Here is a 17,602-nt window from a genome sequence, read left to right as displayed (position 1 = left end):
TTTCACTGTTATCTGGGCTGTTACATAGGACTGCAGGTGACAAATTAAAATTTTAGTTGCCAAATTTAAAATACAAATGATTATGATAAAAAAAAGACTTGGAGGAGAAGATGAGACGCAGGTCACAGTGGTGAGCAAGCTCTACATATAGGGGAATACAGCACCACATACCTGTTACATCCAGGGACATCTCCTGTCATGTAGATCTTCCTCTTCTTCTCCGTTTGACCCAGAACGCCATGACTAATTCTTTCAGCCGCATCTCGTCTCTACAGAGACAACTGGTGTAAAGTAGAACTGACTTGGGTGCCCATAACAACCAATCAGATTCCACCTTTCATTTTCCAAAGGAGTTGTCAAAAATGAAAGGTGGAATCTGTTGCTATGGGTAACTAACCCAGTTCTACTTTACACCAGTTTGATAAATTACCCCAAAGGTCCCTAAAGTGTCTACAGCAATTATAATGTCCCTGTAACGGGGTTCCGAAGGTGCACTCGGTCTCTCATTAGCCGCAGACCTGCTGCTTAGCTTCGGGAGAGAGGATCTGTGTTTGACCTCGTTCCCAGGGCGGCGTTACTAGCTGTGTGGCTCCCTGCTCCTAAGTCTGCCTTGAGTGCCGAGCTGATCACTCGGTGCTCAACTGGTTGGTCTGTCGGTCATGTGACGCTGGTCACGTCACATGACCCTCACTCCCCACTATAAATACAGGCAGCCTGCTGGCCACAGGTTGCCTGTTAATTTAGGTTCCACCTGTGATTTGGTCTTTCCTGGTGTACTTACCTCCTGCTGAATTCCTGACGATCCTCCTGCTCCTTGTGTACTTTGCTGCTCTCCTGGTATTCTGACCCCGGCCTCCTCCTGACGATCCTCTGCTGACTCCTTTGGTACTTCACGACTCTCCTGGTATTTATGACCCCGGCTTCTCCTGACAATTCTCTGCTTGCTCCATTTGTACTTTGTAGCTTTCCTGGTATTGACTCGGTCCGTTCACGTCCTGTTGTTTGTCTGGCTGTCATCTCTGCACTTATTCCAAGCTAGGGATTGCCAGTTGTCCCCTGTCATTAGGACTCGCGAGGCAAGAAGGCAGGGCCAGGGGTAAGGGTGGAGCGCAGTGGTCACTTCCCTCCCCCCTGTGTGTGTGTGTACGCGACCGTTACAGATTAACAGGCCCAATAACCACTGTATAATGAATCCTCTGGTGACCCTGACTGACCATGTCTCTAATCTGACGCAGATGGTACAGGAGTTAGGGGAAAAACTCAGTTCTTTTGAGTTAGGGCAAGGTTCTTCCACTCCTCAGGCCTCCAGTCCGCATTTTGAGCCCCAGATTAAGCTCCCAGAACCCTTTTCTGGAGACCGGAAGAAGTTTCTCTCTTTTAAGGAGAATTGCAAACTTTACTTCCGTTTGCGCCCCGTGTCCTCTGGCCCAGAGAGTCAACGCGTGGGCATTATCATTTCCCGACTACAGGGTGATCCCCAGGACTGGGCGTTCTCTTTACCTGCTGGCGCCAGTTGTTTATCTTCTGTGGAGGGGTTCTTTCAGGCCCTGGGTACCCTCTATGATGAACCAGACAGGGCTCTAGTAGCCGAGACGGCTCTAAAGGCACTGGTTCAGTGCAATCTACCTGCGGAGGATTATTGCACCCAATTCAGAAGGTGGTGTGTCCCCTCAGGATGGAACGAACCAGCCCTGAAGAGTCAGTTCAGGTCAGGTCTGTCTGATAATTTAAAGGAACTTCTGGTCAGTTATCAACTTCCAGAGACCTTAGAGGAGATGATGACCCTTGTTGTCCGACTTGACCGACGGGTTAGAGAGAGACGACAGGAACAACAGTTCTCTTCCCAGATGGTGGTCCAGCCAGAGGCCTATCCCAGAGACAATGCTGAGGTCTCCACCGAGGAACCCATGCAGGTTGGCATGACCCGAGGGAATCTTCGCCGCAGACGTGGAGAATGCTTTTACTGTGGAGATCCTGACCATTGGATCAACCAGTGTCCTAAGAAGGTCCTCTCTGTCAAGTCTCCTAAGGCAAGGCAACCTAAAGACCAGGTACACCCGGAATTTTCTAAATGTAAGCTTTTGGTACCCATTACGATTTCTCTGGGAGTAGATAAATGGCCGGGTAAGGCCTTTATTGATTCTGGCTCAGCGGACAGCTTTATTGACTCTGAGTATGCTGTAAGATTGGGTATTCCAATGTTTGCTTTACCAACTTCTATCCATGTCATGGCTATTGATGCTACTCCTCTTATTGGTGGTACGGTGAGCTCATGTACCTCGGAGATTTCTCTAACCGTGGGTGTGTGCCACTCAGAAAGATGTTCCCTTTTAGTCCTGGAGAACCTACCGGCTGAGGTGGTACTAGGGTTGCCTTGGCTCCGACTACATAACCCCACTATAGATTGGTCCAATGGGGAGTTGGTGAGATGGGGGCCTAAGTGTGATTCGTGCTTGTCCGTGGTACAGGCTGGGGTCTCAGTAAAGTCTGATACTTTACCCACTGTTGTTAGGGAGTACTCTGATGTATTCTCATCACCAACCCCGGAGGTTCTACCCCCCCATAGACCTTATGATTGTACTATAGAGCTAGTAGAGGGGGCCAAGTTTCCTAAGGGGCGAATTTATAATCTTTCTAAGCCCGAACGCAAGGCCATGGAAGATTATATTAAGGAGAGCCTTGGTAAAGGGCATATTAGACCTTCTGTCTCTCCTATGGGGGCGGGGTTTTTCTTTGTTAAGAAAAAAGATGGTGGTCTTAGGCCATGTATCGATTACCGGAGATTAAATAAAATCACTGTCCAGAATAGATACTCCCTCCCATTGATTCCGGATTTATTTAACCAGGTTCTGGGGGCAACCTGGTTTTCCAAAATTGACCTGGAAGGGGCATGCAATCTAATCCGAATCAAGGAGGGAGACAAATGGAAGACGGCGTTCAATACTCCGGTAGGACACTTTGAATATCAGGTGATGCCTTTTGGACTCAGCAATGCCCCAGCTGTGTTCCAAAACTTCATGAATGACATTCTTAGGGAGTTCTAGGGTAAATTTGTTATTGTCTATCTTGACGACATTTTGATATTCTCTCCTGACTTCTAATCCCATGTGTCTCATGTTAAACAAGTATTAGAGGTGTTGAGGGAGAATCAGCTATCCGCTAAGCAAGAGAAATGTGTCTTTGGTGTACAGGAGATTCTGTTTCTAGGGCATGTTCTGACTCCTCACGCCTTCAAGATGGATCCTGGTAAGGTACTAGCAATTAAGGAATGGGTAAGACCTTCATCCTTAAAGGCCTTACAACGGTTCTTAGGTTTCGCCAATTACTATCGTAAATTTATTATGAATTTTTCCGTAATTGCTAAACCGTTGACCGACCTTACTAAGAAAGGGGCGGATTTGGAGAATTGGTCTACTGAGGCCATTTCTTCATTTGAAAAATTAAAAAAGGCATTCAGTAGCGCTCCCATTCTGATCCAGCCTGATCAGGAGAAACGTTTTATTGTGGAGGTGGACGCGTCCAAGGACGGCGCAGGAGCAGTCCTTTCACAAGGTCCTGCTAGCCTCACTAACCTGAGACCATGTGCCTTCTTCTCCAGGAAATTCTCTCCCACGGAGAGAAACTACGACATAGGGAATAGGGAGTTGCTGGCCATTAAATGGGCATTTTCTGGAGGGGGCAAGGCATTGTGTAACTGTTGTCACTGACCATAAAAACCTTATGTTTCTCGAGTCTGCTAAGAGGTTGAATCCCCGTCAAGCCAGATGGGCTCTGTTTTTTACTCGTTTTGATTTATCCATTACGTTCAGGCCGGGAAGTAAAAATGTGAAGGCGGACGCATTATCTCAGAGCTTCCATGCTTTTCAACCTACTGAGGTACCACCTGAATCCATCCTACCAGCAAAAATCTTCATAGCAGCTCTAACCCAGGATATCTCGGCTCGCATTAGGTCTGAACAACATCTGGCACCGGTATCCACCCCAATAGATAAGTTGTTTGTTCCCGTACAATTTCGTCTCCAGCTGTTGGATGAGTGTCACGATTCTGCCTTTTGTGGACATCCGGGTGTTGAGGGCACTAAGGATCTTGTTTCTAGATCTTATTGGTGGCCCACTCTAACTAGGGATGTCAAGTCCTACGTGTCAGCCTGTGAGGTTCAAAAATTCTTTCAAAAATTTCAAATTTCATTGTCTTTTTCCTCTGCCTACCACCCTGAGAGTAATGGGCAGACTGAACGCCTAAATCAGTATGTGGAACAATTCTTGAGGTTGTATGTTGCTGATGACCAGCAATTATGGGTTAAATTTCTTCCATTAGCTGAATTTGCTTTGAATAACCGTGTCAATTCTTCGGCTGGAGTTTCACCTTTCTTTTGTAACCATGGTTTCCATCCCCGTTTTCATTCTGGGTCATCCGTCTCCTCCTCTAACCCTGAGGCGGATAGGCTCTCTTCTGAACTGTGCACAGTTTGGGCCCGGGTTCAATCGAACTTAGAAAAGGCTCAAAGTTCTCAGAAACTCAAGGCTGATAGGAGACGTTCAAGGGGGGTGAATTTTCAGGTTGGGGATAAGGTATGATTGTCCTCCAAGAATCTCTCTCTTAAGGTAGATTCTAAGAAGTTTGCTCCTCGTTTTATTGGACCATATAAGATCACGGAGGTGATTAACCCGGTATCATTTAGGTTGGAGCTGCCCGAGTCATTCCACATTCATAATGTGTTCCATAAATCTCTACTTAAAAAATATTTTTAACCGGTAGTACCATCGAAAGCCTCGCCTCTGCCGGTTCTTGTTAATGATGCTGTCGAGTATGTGGTGTCTAAAATAGTGGATGTCAGGAAGGTGCGTAATTCCTTGCAGTACCTGATTCACTGGAAGGGGTATAGACCTGAAGAGAGATCTTGGGTACCTGCCAGGGAGGTTTATGCTCCTAGACTTGTTCGAAAATTTCATTTAGAACACCCTGAAAGGCCATCACCTGAAGTCTTGGGTCCGGTGGCCCCTCGTAAAAGGGGGGGTACTGTAACGGGGTTCCGAAGGTGCACTCGGTCTCCCATCAGCCGCAGACCTGCTGCTTAGCTTTGGGAGCAAGGATCTGTGTTTGACCTCGTTCCCAAGGCGGCTTTGCTAGCTGGGAGGCTCCCTGCTCCTAGGTCTGCCTTGAGCGCCGAGCTGATCACTCGGTGCTCGACTGGTTGGTCTGTCGGTCATGTGACGCTGGCCACGTCACATGACCCTCACTCCCCACTATAAATACAGGCAGCCTGCTGGCCACAGGTTGCCTGTTAATTTAGGTTCCTGGCAGTTGTTGGATACCTGTGTACTTACCTGATCCTGTTCCCTGACGATCCTTTGCCTGCTCCTCCTGTACTGCGCATCCTTCCTGGTATATTGACCTCGGCTTCCACCTGACTATTCTTTGCGGACTCCTTTGGTACTTCTCGACTCTCCTGGTATTTATGACCCCGGCTTCTCCTAACCTTTCTTTGCTTATCCCTCTGTACTGCGTTGTCCTCTTGGTTTTGACCCGGTCCGTTCACTATCCATTATTTGTCTTGTCTGTCCTTCCCGCACGTATCCTAAATTAGGGACTGCCGTCCAGTTGTCCTCTGTCATCAGGACTCGTGAGGCAAGTAGGCAGGGCCAGGGGTGAGGGTGGAGCGCAGTGGTCACTATCCTCCCCCCTGTGTGTGTGTGTACGTGACCGTTACAGTCTGCTGCAGTTTGACTAATGCACACGTTCTATGGCCTCTATGGTAGCTCCGCTGAGATGTCTTTGCTTGCTCACTCAGGGAGCAGTTGCTGCGTGGCGGTATATGCTGGTGCTCTGCTGCTCTAATGCACTCTTTACTGTGCAAGTTGAGGAGCACTATCACTTCGCCATCTGAGGGTAATAGTTCCACTGTGGCAGGCGCAGCACAATAAAGTGTCTTTTATGCTGTGGCATCAGAAAAATTTTGATATCTCTGACTTTTTTAGTCTAACCAGACTATCTATTACGCTGTAATTCCTATAGCGCCGTTCTATGGAAACAGTAGGTTTAAAGAGCAAACCAAATGCTTGAAATAGCTTCTTTATTAACTTCAACTTTTCTTCATACATAACACTGCCGCCTCCGCAGCAGATAGTCCATGTTCAAAACATGTGTTGAAAAGATATCACAAAATGGTGGCATGCATAAGATGGTGGTTCAACTGTTCAATCTTGTCATTCAACATACAATGATAGATATATTTCTCTCTTCAGTATCTGTACTCTCACTTTAAATTATTTAAGCACGTTATGATCTCTCTGAGAGGTATATCTGAGGTTAACCAATAGTTCATTTGCTCAAGTTGGTTTGCAGTTTGCTCTATACAATTGCTTATTATCTGGTATGAGCAGTTCGCATTTGTATGCAATTTGTTTGATTGTTTGCATTGATTTGAATTTGTATGTGAACTTTGTAGTTTGCAATTGGTGGAACTGTAAGTAAACATACATATAACTGGTTCAGTATACAGTTGTAATCACCATATTAACAGTAGGAACATTATATAACTGTTTTAAATGCCTATTTTGGCCTCTCTGCTTTCCTTAAACACAGCTCTTAGTTGAGTGAATGTCTGTTCAGCTTCTCTTTCTGGTGAATAATAATTTCTAGCAGCTCCTGCTAGGGAATTTCCCACACAGGCTGTGTGTGAGGCTGGCTGTGATTGGTCTAGACTCCTGCCCAGCAACAACAGTTTAACTCTATGCTTCCTGTTGTTTCTGCTGTGTCATTGAGCTTACCTCACATCCATATAATGAATCTTAAAGGCATATTATCTTTTCTGCTTCTTTAACACACAAACATAGGAACTGTACTAAGGTTATTTGCAGGTCTAGCTGTATAAACATATAAGCTATATTAGCAACCTAGGACAGGTCTTAGCTGGCCAGCTACACGCCGCGCGATGACGTCACCACGCACGCCGGGCTTCTACCACCACATAGGCCTCAGGCCTACTAGGCTTGACCCCTGGACGAATGCACGCCGAAACGTGCGTTGGGGTAGCGCCATCCTGGGTGATATAGCACACGGTCCTTTTTGGTGAGTCTCTGTCCCCTTTTTTTACTTACACGGCATTGGATTTAGGTTATTTGATACCTGGCTACTATCGGGGTCTGCCCCATCTGGTTTATGCTGCACTTGCATGCAACCCCTGTTCATCCAGCCCTGATTGTTGACTCAACCGATATCTATGATCTATTCTTGGTCAATGGCTGGATATTTCATTGATCATTATGCTTTATATTTGACACGTGTGCTATCCCAGGGTGGCGTTCTTTTTTCTGCTTCCTTTCACTTTTTAACGGCATATTATTTATTGCTTTATATTTTAATCATGTCATAATACAATTATCTATTTTTATACACGGTACTATGAGCTCCGTTTCTTAGTTTTTTCGCTTGTTTCACTCGGGAGCTAGTACCGAGTCACATTGTACGGGTGTCCTTTTGGTTTTATTGGGTGGACACTGTTTTCCACTTTTACCAATTGGCTACCTCTGGTCTTTATTGTTTTTTCTACGAGGCTTGAAGCCTATGGCGGTGATAGGCGTCGGGGCAGGGAACTATGCGCTCCCATGCCCCGCCGTAGTTTATGGGCCCCGGGGCTGCCGACCCAAACGCCCCAATTATAATGCGCCACTGGCTTCCGGTGATGCTCTGGCTCCCCCGTGCAGTGATCAGAGGAGCCGGAGCTTGTGTGCAGCAGCCCCAGTCTTTGTGAAAAACAGGAGGCTGTTGAATAGTATTTCCTATGGAGCCCTTGCCTGTAATAGGGCTCCATAGAAAACTAGCAATTTTCTCATAGTGCATTGGGGTCTATGAGAGTAGCGATCTAATGATTGCTTGTTATAGTTCCCTATGTGAACTATAGAAAAGTGTAAAAAAAATAAAATAAAATTCAAATCAGCCACTTTTCCCAAAGTAAAAATAAAAGAACAATTTTTTTTTTAAAAATACACATAATGGGTGTTGCCATGTGCAAAAACGTCCATAGTATAAAAATATATTCCCCATACGGCAAACAGCAAAATGGAAAAAAGCATTAAAATGGCCGATTCGCCGTTTTTTGTCACTTTATTTTCTACAAAAAAATAAATAAAAAATGATCAAAAAGTCATACATACTCCAGAATGGTATCAATGGAAAGTTCAGATCTCTCCGCAATAAAGTAGCCACACACACACATAATTACCAAAAAGTTATAGGGGTCAAAATATGGCGCTGAAAAAATAAAACAGATTTTTTTCCCACTTTTTTATTATTTTATCTCTATCAAATCGCAAGAAAAAGTATACATATAAGGTATCGCCGGATTCGTACTGACCTGTAGAGTAAAAGTAAGTTGGAAATTTTTTCCCGCTTCCCACTACATCATATGCAATATGGTGGCGTTGGAAAGCACAACTTGTCTTGCAAAAAACAAGCCCTCATATGGCTATGTGAACATACAAATAAAAAAAGTTATGGCTCTGGGAAGGCAAAAAGAAAACGCAAAAACAATAAAAACCTCCGGGGTAGAAAGGGTTAAGGATTTTCCATGTATGCACTTGTCTGCTGATAGCACTCTCCAATGCTTGCTTGTGACTGACCTGAATATGGAGAGATATGGCCATATGGTGAGCACCTGTCTTCCCTGGAGTAGTGATCCAATGAGAACTGTCTGTCCATTAGGTGATGACATCATCAGGCTCAGAAATTTCAGCTTCCTTTTACTTCAGGTATATACAGAACTTATGTGTCCCCCAAAGAAGCTCACAATAGTAAAAAAAAAAAAAAAAGACAATCCCCTGCCACTCCCGTTCCGTTGCTAAGTGGTCATTTCCTGTTTGTTGAGATGGACCTGGAAATGAAAGTACAGACCGGGAAGCATTAGAACGGCAACGACAGGGGATCGGTAAGGTGAGTAACAGTAGCAGCACCTTTTAAAAAAAAAAACGTTGACCGGGCAGACATCCCTTTAATATATTCTATGTAGTGCTATGCCTGGGGGAGAGAGGGGGTGTCCGATGACACTTGTTCCATCTCCCATATACATCCTCCATGCAAAAATGCCCACTGTGATCCCAATAATTTGCTTTACAGTAGCCTCATGGTCATAAGAAACTTTAGCCAGAAAATGACTTATTGGCCCACATTTATCAAGCCCCCTACATCAATTTTCTAGTGACAAAAAAATTGCAAATTTTGGCTCAGTTCCCGCTTGTGCAAAAATTGGGGACTTTTTGGGGGCTTTTCACCCTGCTTGGCACCTTTCTGAAAAGTGGGTGATGTGGCTGCCCTGGCACATTTCTTAGAATTTCCAGTAAACTGCCATAGATATCAGTTCTGGCGAAGGCGGCCCGAGAGGCGCCACAATTTTTAAGCGCCGTGCAGCTCTCAATGATTGTGGTGCATCTCACGCCAGAGCAACAGAGATTAAAGATCGCTGTACAAAATGCTGATCTGAATACATTCCTTAATACATTTCCTTTTATGGGAGAGTGTCATGGGCAGTATCCATTGTGCAGGGAGGGGAAGGAGCTGGGCCAATGTCAATGGTGGATCTTTCTCCAGCTTTATAATAGAAGTGTGACCTCCTATTGTAATTCTGCCCTCTGATAATAAGATGACTGCTGAAAAGTGACAGGAAGGGTAGGTTGCCAAATGTGCACTTACCACTATGCTACTCTTCCTTTCACAGTCCATACAGCTGCTAAAAAAGGGAAACAGACATCGGACGCAAGAACCTACTGCCGCTAACAAGACCTCTTCCCGATCCCATGCAGTGCTGCAGGTCACTGTGAAGCACATGAGCAAATCACACAATGTCCAAGATGTGCTTAGGATCGCAAAGCTGTACATGATTGATCTGGCGGGGTCAGAGAGAGCGGCGCAGGTACTGGCTTCTGTTTATAAGATCTAGTGGTGTAGGTTTACTTTTTGAGTCTTTAAATGGTTGTCTCGAAAAGCATTTCCACATTTTTTTGAACCAGCATCTGGGTCTGAATACTTTTGTAATTGCATGTAATTAATAATTTTGTGTCGCCACTGAGTTATTCAATAAAATGTATCTGTATAGCGCCACCTGCTGCTTGTTCTTTTTCTTATTTTTTTTGTCCATCTCACTGAGCTGGTCGCACGTGCTCAGTTTAAATCTTCCACTGCCACCAGCCATATGTTCTGTTGGAAGCTGTGGCAGTTACAGGGAGAGAGCTGCAGCAGAAAGGACACGACCCATGAGCTGCCAGGCTGAAGATAATCTAGCAGAGCAATGAATGGGGAGATCTCTTGATCCATGTGAGGTACAGGGCTGGTTTTAGCTTTGTTAGGTATTGCCATGTGCTATATGATGTCTGATTGAAATTTTTTACATAAATTATGCCATAACTTCTTTAACTATAGGACACATAACTCTGCACAGGAGTTGTGGACATAAAACAGTAGAGTTGGTAGATTTTTTTTTATTGTAGATACATTGGGGCAATAAACCTGGTTGCAAAGCTTTGATAAAATGCATTTTTATTAACAAAAAACATGACTACAGTTACACAGTGCCCCCTACTGGTCACATCCATGTGAAAAACGTATTGATTAATAATTATCACATTTGTATGGGCTGTAATACATTAAACAAATTATAATTTTTTATTATCTTTTTTAATGTTCTTATCGATTTTGCTTTTGTTATTTTCTTAATAGACACAAAACCGAGGCCAGAGGATGAAAGAGGGGGCGCATATCAACCGCTCCCTGTTAGCACTCGGGAACTGTATCACAGCACTGAGCGAGCGAGGGGGGAGCCATGCTCATCATATAAACTACAGAGACAGCAAACTGACTCGGCTCTTAAAGGTATGTCCTCAGGGCGAGCGGGTCCACGGACAACGCTTGGTCTACCTGGTGCCCACCTAGTGATAACTTATATAGCCGCTGTCACACTTCCCACATGGGTTGACAACCAGCTTTTAGAAAAACATGGCAGCTTTTTTTCCTAAAACAGCACCACCTCTGTCCACAGGTTGTGTGCGGTATTGCAGCTCTGCCCCATTGGAGCTGAGCTGCAGTACTAGACAGAACCCATTGACGGGGAGGTTGCTGTTTTAGGAAGGAGCCATGTTTTTCTAATCCTGGACAATCTTATTGTAAAGCTCTGCGCTATATAAATAAAGATTTATTATTATTATTATATTATTATTATTATTATTATTATTATTATCCATTTATCATCCTCTCTCAGTCCAGTTTATGGGACAGTCCTGCAACAACAAAAAAAAGCAGCCATGTTACCTCTTAGGGTAAAACCCTATTAGTTGTCACCCAGCTTTCCCAGAAGGAGATATGAATATACATTTAGCTCACCTGACATCTCTGTTTTAGTAAATACTTGTACTTCCCATGCAACTGCAATTCTGGAGCACCTTCTCTTAGGACGCCGCATTGTGTGGTTCCTCTGTTATTCCTCCTGGAAACTGACAATTGGGTGTTACCAATGTATCCCTGCACCGTCTGGCCCTGTCAGCACTGATTTGACAGTGTCAGACTGTGCAGGGTCACCCCTCCCTCAACTGGCAACACCCAGCTGTCAATTTATTCTAAGAGGAATAACAGAGGAATGGCACAAGACAGAGTTAGTTTAAGATGCTCCAGAATTGTTATATTATGAGTAATACAATTATATAGTAGAACAGACTTGTCAGGAGAGGTGACAGGCCCTTGTTGAACAGAATAGGAAGACTCATTTACTGAGATTTGACTATCAGGGCATGCTGGGGGTTGTAGTTACACAACCATAGAGGAGGCACAAGCTGCAGACTGCTTAGGTTATGCCGTTGAATACATTACTACGATTTCCTATCGCCCCCAGCAGACTCATTATAGCTCATTGATGCTATTAAGACAATACAACAATCTTTTTAATATTCCATGAAAATCTCCGAGCCGGGAGCCATTTATTACAATGATGGCTTTCTAATAAAATTCAATGGAGATCTGTAAAACTCTCATTATAAATGCTAATGGCAGCCAACGCTCTCTCGATCACAGGACGCATTAGGTGGGAACAGCAGGACAGTCATGATAGTGCACATCAGCCCGGCCGCCGCCGCCTTCGAGGAATCCCGCACCACGCTCATCTATGGCAGCAGAGCCAAGAACATCAAGACAAGGGTGAGCCGGGGTATATGGCGGATAGACGGAGGCAGACATAGCATGACATAGGCCATGGCCAAACAGGGTGCATAGGATACAATATCATATGTACACAATATACATTTCTATGTATCTGGAGAGATACAATGTTACTTTCTCTGATAGTCCTGCCTGCGGAACTGCAAGTTCAGAGCTCAGTGGGTCTTCCCCTTCTTCTGTCTCCTCCTCCTCCATTTCCCTCTCTCAGACTTATTTAGGGCTCATGCACACGACCGTATGTATTATGCGGTCTGCAAAAAATACGGATGACGTCCGTGTGCATTCCGCATTTTGCGGAAAGGAACAGCTGACCCCTAATAGAACAGTACTATCCTTGTCCGTAATGCGGAACGGACATACGGAAATGGAATGCACAAGGAGTCACTTCCGTTTTCTGCGGACCCATTGAATTGAATGGTTCCGCATACGGTCCGCAAAATTAACGGAACGGACACGGAAAGAAAATACGTTTGTGTGCATGAGCCCTAAATCCGTGAAAAGATGGTCAGTGATGGATCCGTGTGTGGTCCGTGTGTCCGTTTTTTGCTGTCTGTGTGCCATCCGTGTTTTACTGACACTGAACAGCTGAAAAATTATTTTCAAAGCATACACTTCCTCATGATCTGTGGAACACGGATGGCATCCGTGTTGCATCCGTAGTTCTCACGGTCCCATAGACTATAATGGGCGTGATGGACGGACAAAATAGAGCATGCTTCCGGGCTAAAAAAACGGACCCACGGACCATGGTAAAAAACTGATGTGTGAATGAATACACACATTAAAAGTAAATGGGAACGTGTGCGGTCCATGGAGAACACGTACAGCACACATCCGAGGAACACTGGCGCATGGATGACGATTTACCTGACTGTAAGGCTGGGTTCACATCACGTTTCATTTTCCGTTCTTCTGATCCAGTAAAAAAAAAAATAATAATCCTGTGAAAAAAAAAAACATCCGTTATGCACATTTTGCATCTGTTTTAGCCATTTCCATCTGAGATCCGTTTCTTTTAGACTGAAATAAACGGATCTTGGATGGAAACTGCTTAAAAAGGATGCAAAATAAGAGTAACGGATGCTTAAAATACAGCATCCAAATTTTTTATTTCTGTTCTTCTGACGGATCAGAAAAGCGGAAAATGAAATGGTGATGTGAACCCGGCCTAAGCTGTAATTTCAGGGCCCTAAGGAATGTGCTAAGGTCCCTTTCACATGTCAGTGAATTGCTGACGTTTGCGGTCTGTGATCTCCACGGACCGCTCACGTATCCATTGACTTTAATGTGTATATTCATACATCACTGGATTTCCAGGGACCACAGGTCCATGGTGACACCGTGGAAGCATGCCTGATTTCTGTCTGTGGATTCCTCGTGCACATAGTCTATGAGACACAACGAGGATGCCATCCATGTTTGGTCCATGCTTTTCACGGACCATTGGTAGGGGATGCTCTGGAAATTAATTTTCAGCCTAGCAGTGTCTGTGGAATACAGTTGACACGAGGAGGCCAAAAAACGGACACCAGGACCAAACATGGATGAACCACTAACCATCTTGTCACAGATGTCATCATGGACACGACTGTGTGAGAGTCCTAATTAACCAGCAATAATAAGATTTCTTTACACTTCTATAACACGAGCAGATAATCTTGCAGGTCATTGCTAACGAGCTTTCGTATGCACGCTCGTTAGTGATCATCTGGCAGTGTTATACTGCCACCGATTACCCGATGGTTAATTGGAATCAGGTTTAAAAATCATCGTTTGCAGGCGGCAGATTGCAGGTCTGATCACGATCTGCAGCCAGCAAACAATAATTCAGTATGGGGACGAACAATGGCATAATGATCGCTCCTCCCCATACTGTGGAGGAGATCGCTGCATGTAATAGTGGTCTCTTCCGCTGACGAGCACGCTTTGCTATCTTCCTATGGACTGCTGGAGGAACATAGCTGTGGCAGGCCTTCGATCCTTCAGAGGGAGAGAGACTGCCACAGCAGTAATGAACGACTCCCCCCAATCGATGCTAGGTGGACCAGTTCCAGCATTATCGCCGATCGCAGACATAAGCCCCCTATTGTCTGTTTGTTGAAAACAGCAAAAACCTGGCGGCTATGGCGCTCAGGAGCGGGTGGCAGTTTTAAACTACGCATTTCTGCCATACGTCTGCAGCGGCAGTGCTAAAGGGGTTAAAAGGAGTAGCCAAGCTTTGAAAACCCATGTCCATACACCCTATTAGTGAATTCTGAGTTAATAAATGGAGGGGGGGGGGTCCTCTGTTCAGGGCCCTCATCTTTTGGGCAGAGTGGAGAACAGCTACATTACACAGACCGTTCCGTGATTTGAATGGACGCTGTGCAAGACTTCATTTCCCCTGTGGTGGCGCTGCAGGGAAACTGAACACTTGCTGCCAGGTTTCCCCACAGATCACAGCTGATCATTGGGGCCCTTGCAGGAAGACACGTTACAAACTGTCTTTTGTCAGGAGAGCCTTCAAACAAGAAGGGATTATCCGAAACGGAAAACCCCTTTAGTCCAGAAACATTGAAAGTGGCGAAGAAAATGGTTGCCAATTTGCTAAATCTTTGTGGAAACCTTCCTCCTCCAGGTGAAGAGGAACTACGAGAGCGTCACACAGCACATTGCTCAGTATGGTGGATCCATCTCCAACCTTCACCGAGAGATCCTTCAGCTGCAGAGCAGCTTCAGGCAACACGAGCGAGAGCTAAGAGAACTCAAAGACATGGGGCTAAGGATGCGAGACAGACAAGGTATTGTTATCACTAATACTGGATGTACCTTGATTGGTCACATTTGCTTCAAACTTGTCTGCATAGGGACAATTTAAAAAAGGTTGCCCCGTGAGAAGTATTCAGAATTTTTAAAACCAGCACCTGGATCTGAATACTGTTGTAATTGCATGTAATTAAAATTTTTGTATAGCCACTGAGTTATTCAATAAAATGTCTCTGTATAGCGCCACCTGTTGTTTGTTCTTTTGCTTCTTTTTCTGTCCATCTCGGTAACATCACATGCCCAGTTCCATCCTTCGACTGCCACCAGCTCTATATTTTGTTAGAAGCTGTGAGTTAGGGCTCATGCACACGGCCATATATGTTTTGCGGTCCGCAAAAAACGGATCCGCAAAAAATACGGAGGACGTCCATGTGCATTCCGTATATTTGCGGAACGGAAAAATAGAAGGACTGACACGGTCCCTCAGGGGACTGATGTCAGGAGATCAAGTAGATTGGCTGAGCGTGGAGAAATCTAACAGCCTCTTTGATTTCTCTTGATTCAGTGTTGATAGGGTTAATGACCACTTCCCTTTTCCCAGCTGTTGCTCAGTGGTCATCACTTCTACCCTTTATAGTCTGACCCCACCCTTTTGACTATGTGGTAGATAGCTTCATTTGGGTTTGGCGGAGCTGGTGTGAGTTTGTCTCTGGTGTTCCTGCTTGTCCGTCTCTACAGAAGTTAGGTGTCGCGTTTGTTATATTCCCTGTTGTTTGTATCTTCCCTAGTTTCCAGGCCCAGTTACTGTTCCCCTTCCCTCCTGTATTCAGTGTGGAGTTTCCCCCCCACACTGATCATGATATGGACATGTTCTATATTTTTGCGGAACAGACATATGGAAACGGAATGCACACGGGGTAACTTCCATTTTTTTTGTGGACCCATTAAAAAACCTGCAAAAAAACAAATCGGAATGAACACGGAAAGAAAATACATTCATGTGCATGAGCCCTTACTGGGTGGGAACTGTAGCAGAAAGAACACACCCCCTGAGCTGTGATAGGGAGAGAGCTGCAGCCGAAGAGACACACCCCCTGAGCTGTGATAGGGAGAGAGCTGCAGCCGAAGAGACACCCCCCCGAGCTGTGATAGGGAGAGAGCTGCAGCCGAAGAGACACACCCCCTGAGCTGTGATAGGGAGAGAGCTGCAGCCGAAGAGACACACCCCCTGAGCTGTAATAGGGAGAGAGCTGCAGCCGAAGAGACACACCCCCTGAGCTGTGATAGGGAGAGAGCTGCAGCCGAAGAGACACACCCCCTGAGCTGTGATAGGGAGAGAGGTGCAGCCGAAGAGACACACCCCCTGAGCTGTAATAGGGAGAGAGCTGCAGCCGAAGAGACACACCTCCTGAGCTGTAATAGGGAGAGAGCTGCAGCCAAAGAGACACACCCCCTGAGCTGTGATAGGGAGAGAGCTGCAGCCGAAGAGACACACCCCCTGAGCTATGATAGGGAGAGAGCTGCAGCCGAAGAGACACACCCCCTGAGCTGTGATAGGGAGAGAGCTGCAGCCGAAGAGACACCCCCCCGAGCTGTGATAGGGAGATAGCTGCAGCCGAAGAGACACACCCCCTGAGCTGTGATAGGGAGAGAGCTGCAGCAGAAGAGACACACCCCCTGAGCTGTGATAGGGAGAGAGCTGCAGCCGAAGAGACACACCCCCTGAGAAAGGGCACATCCCCTGAGCTGCCAACTTGAAATAAATCTAGCAGAACAATTGTAGCAATGAATGGGGAGATCTCTGGACCCATGTGAGGTACAGGGTTGCTTCTAGCTTATGTACTATATAATGTCTGATTTTCATTTAAAAAAAATTTAACCCCTTTTAATAAACCCAAAATTTGCTTAAAGGGGTGTCTGCTTCAGACGATATTTATTTTGGTTGGAATGCTCCATCGGAAATAAGCTGTCCTGCTTCTTGAACCCATGGCGATCAGCTGTGATCTGTGGGGAGAACCCAATATGAAGTGTTTAATTTCCCTACAGCGCCACCACAGGGGAAATTAAGTATTGCACAGTTTCCACTGAGAATCAATAGGCAGTCCATATGAAGCAGGCATTGGTCTGGCCCTCCAGAGCAAGATACTCATTGCTCTCCACGTTGGCTAAGCTAAGCTCATACTCTGCACATTTGCAGTGGAATGGGAGTGCAGGATCCACTATGCAGTTCTGACAGCACCGTATATATGTGTAGTGTATTCAAAACCCCATCCACACGCAGTGGGAAAAGAACATAGTGACCTCAGTAGTTGTAATACATATACTCTGTTCCTTAGAAGTCGGACTTCAGGACGACCTCTCAGATCAAGATCATGTCAGTTTGGAAGAACAGCTCATCAACACTTTTCAGGAGCATCTGGAAGTGAGACGCAGCCTCCTGCAGCTGAACAATGCTAATATGGAGATGCGTATCGATGCCATCAGACATCTGGCCACCATTGCTGAGTGAGTATTCTTCTGTGTGAACTTTACAGTACTATGGGCTATTGTAAGTGCGCTGACTGCATTAGCATAGGTTCACCTATGAGCCAGCTCTGGTCATAGGGGTGGAGTACAATGTGCATGGGGGCTTCTCCCTTTCCTTCTTGTCTTCTATTG

At 45.5% G+C, this 17,602-nt stretch overlaps 1 protein-coding gene across 1 annotated transcript in view; it reads left to right on the top strand.

Annotated features, from left to right (window-relative positions):
- The window catches only part of LOC121008731 (kinesin-like protein KIF19), a 62,959-nt gene that overhangs the window by 11,378 nt on the left and 33,979 nt on the right, over positions 1-17,602 (top strand). The window contains exons 7-11 of the mRNA XM_040441426.1: positions 9,714-9,908; positions 10,712-10,864; positions 12,056-12,178; positions 14,817-14,979; positions 17,281-17,449. Coding sequence (XP_040297360.1) covers positions 9,714-9,908; positions 10,712-10,864; positions 12,056-12,178; positions 14,817-14,979; positions 17,281-17,449 — 803 coding nt within the window. The remainder of the gene's footprint in view (positions 1-9,713; positions 9,909-10,711; positions 10,865-12,055; positions 12,179-14,816; positions 14,980-17,280; positions 17,450-17,602) is intronic.

This window comes from Bufo bufo, chromosome 7 (assembly GCF_905171765.1).
Source record: "Bufo bufo chromosome 7, aBufBuf1.1, whole genome shotgun sequence".
NCBI lineage: Eukaryota > Metazoa > Chordata > Amphibia > Anura > Bufonidae > Bufo > Bufo bufo.
This window is presented reverse-complemented; position numbering and strand designations above follow the sequence as displayed.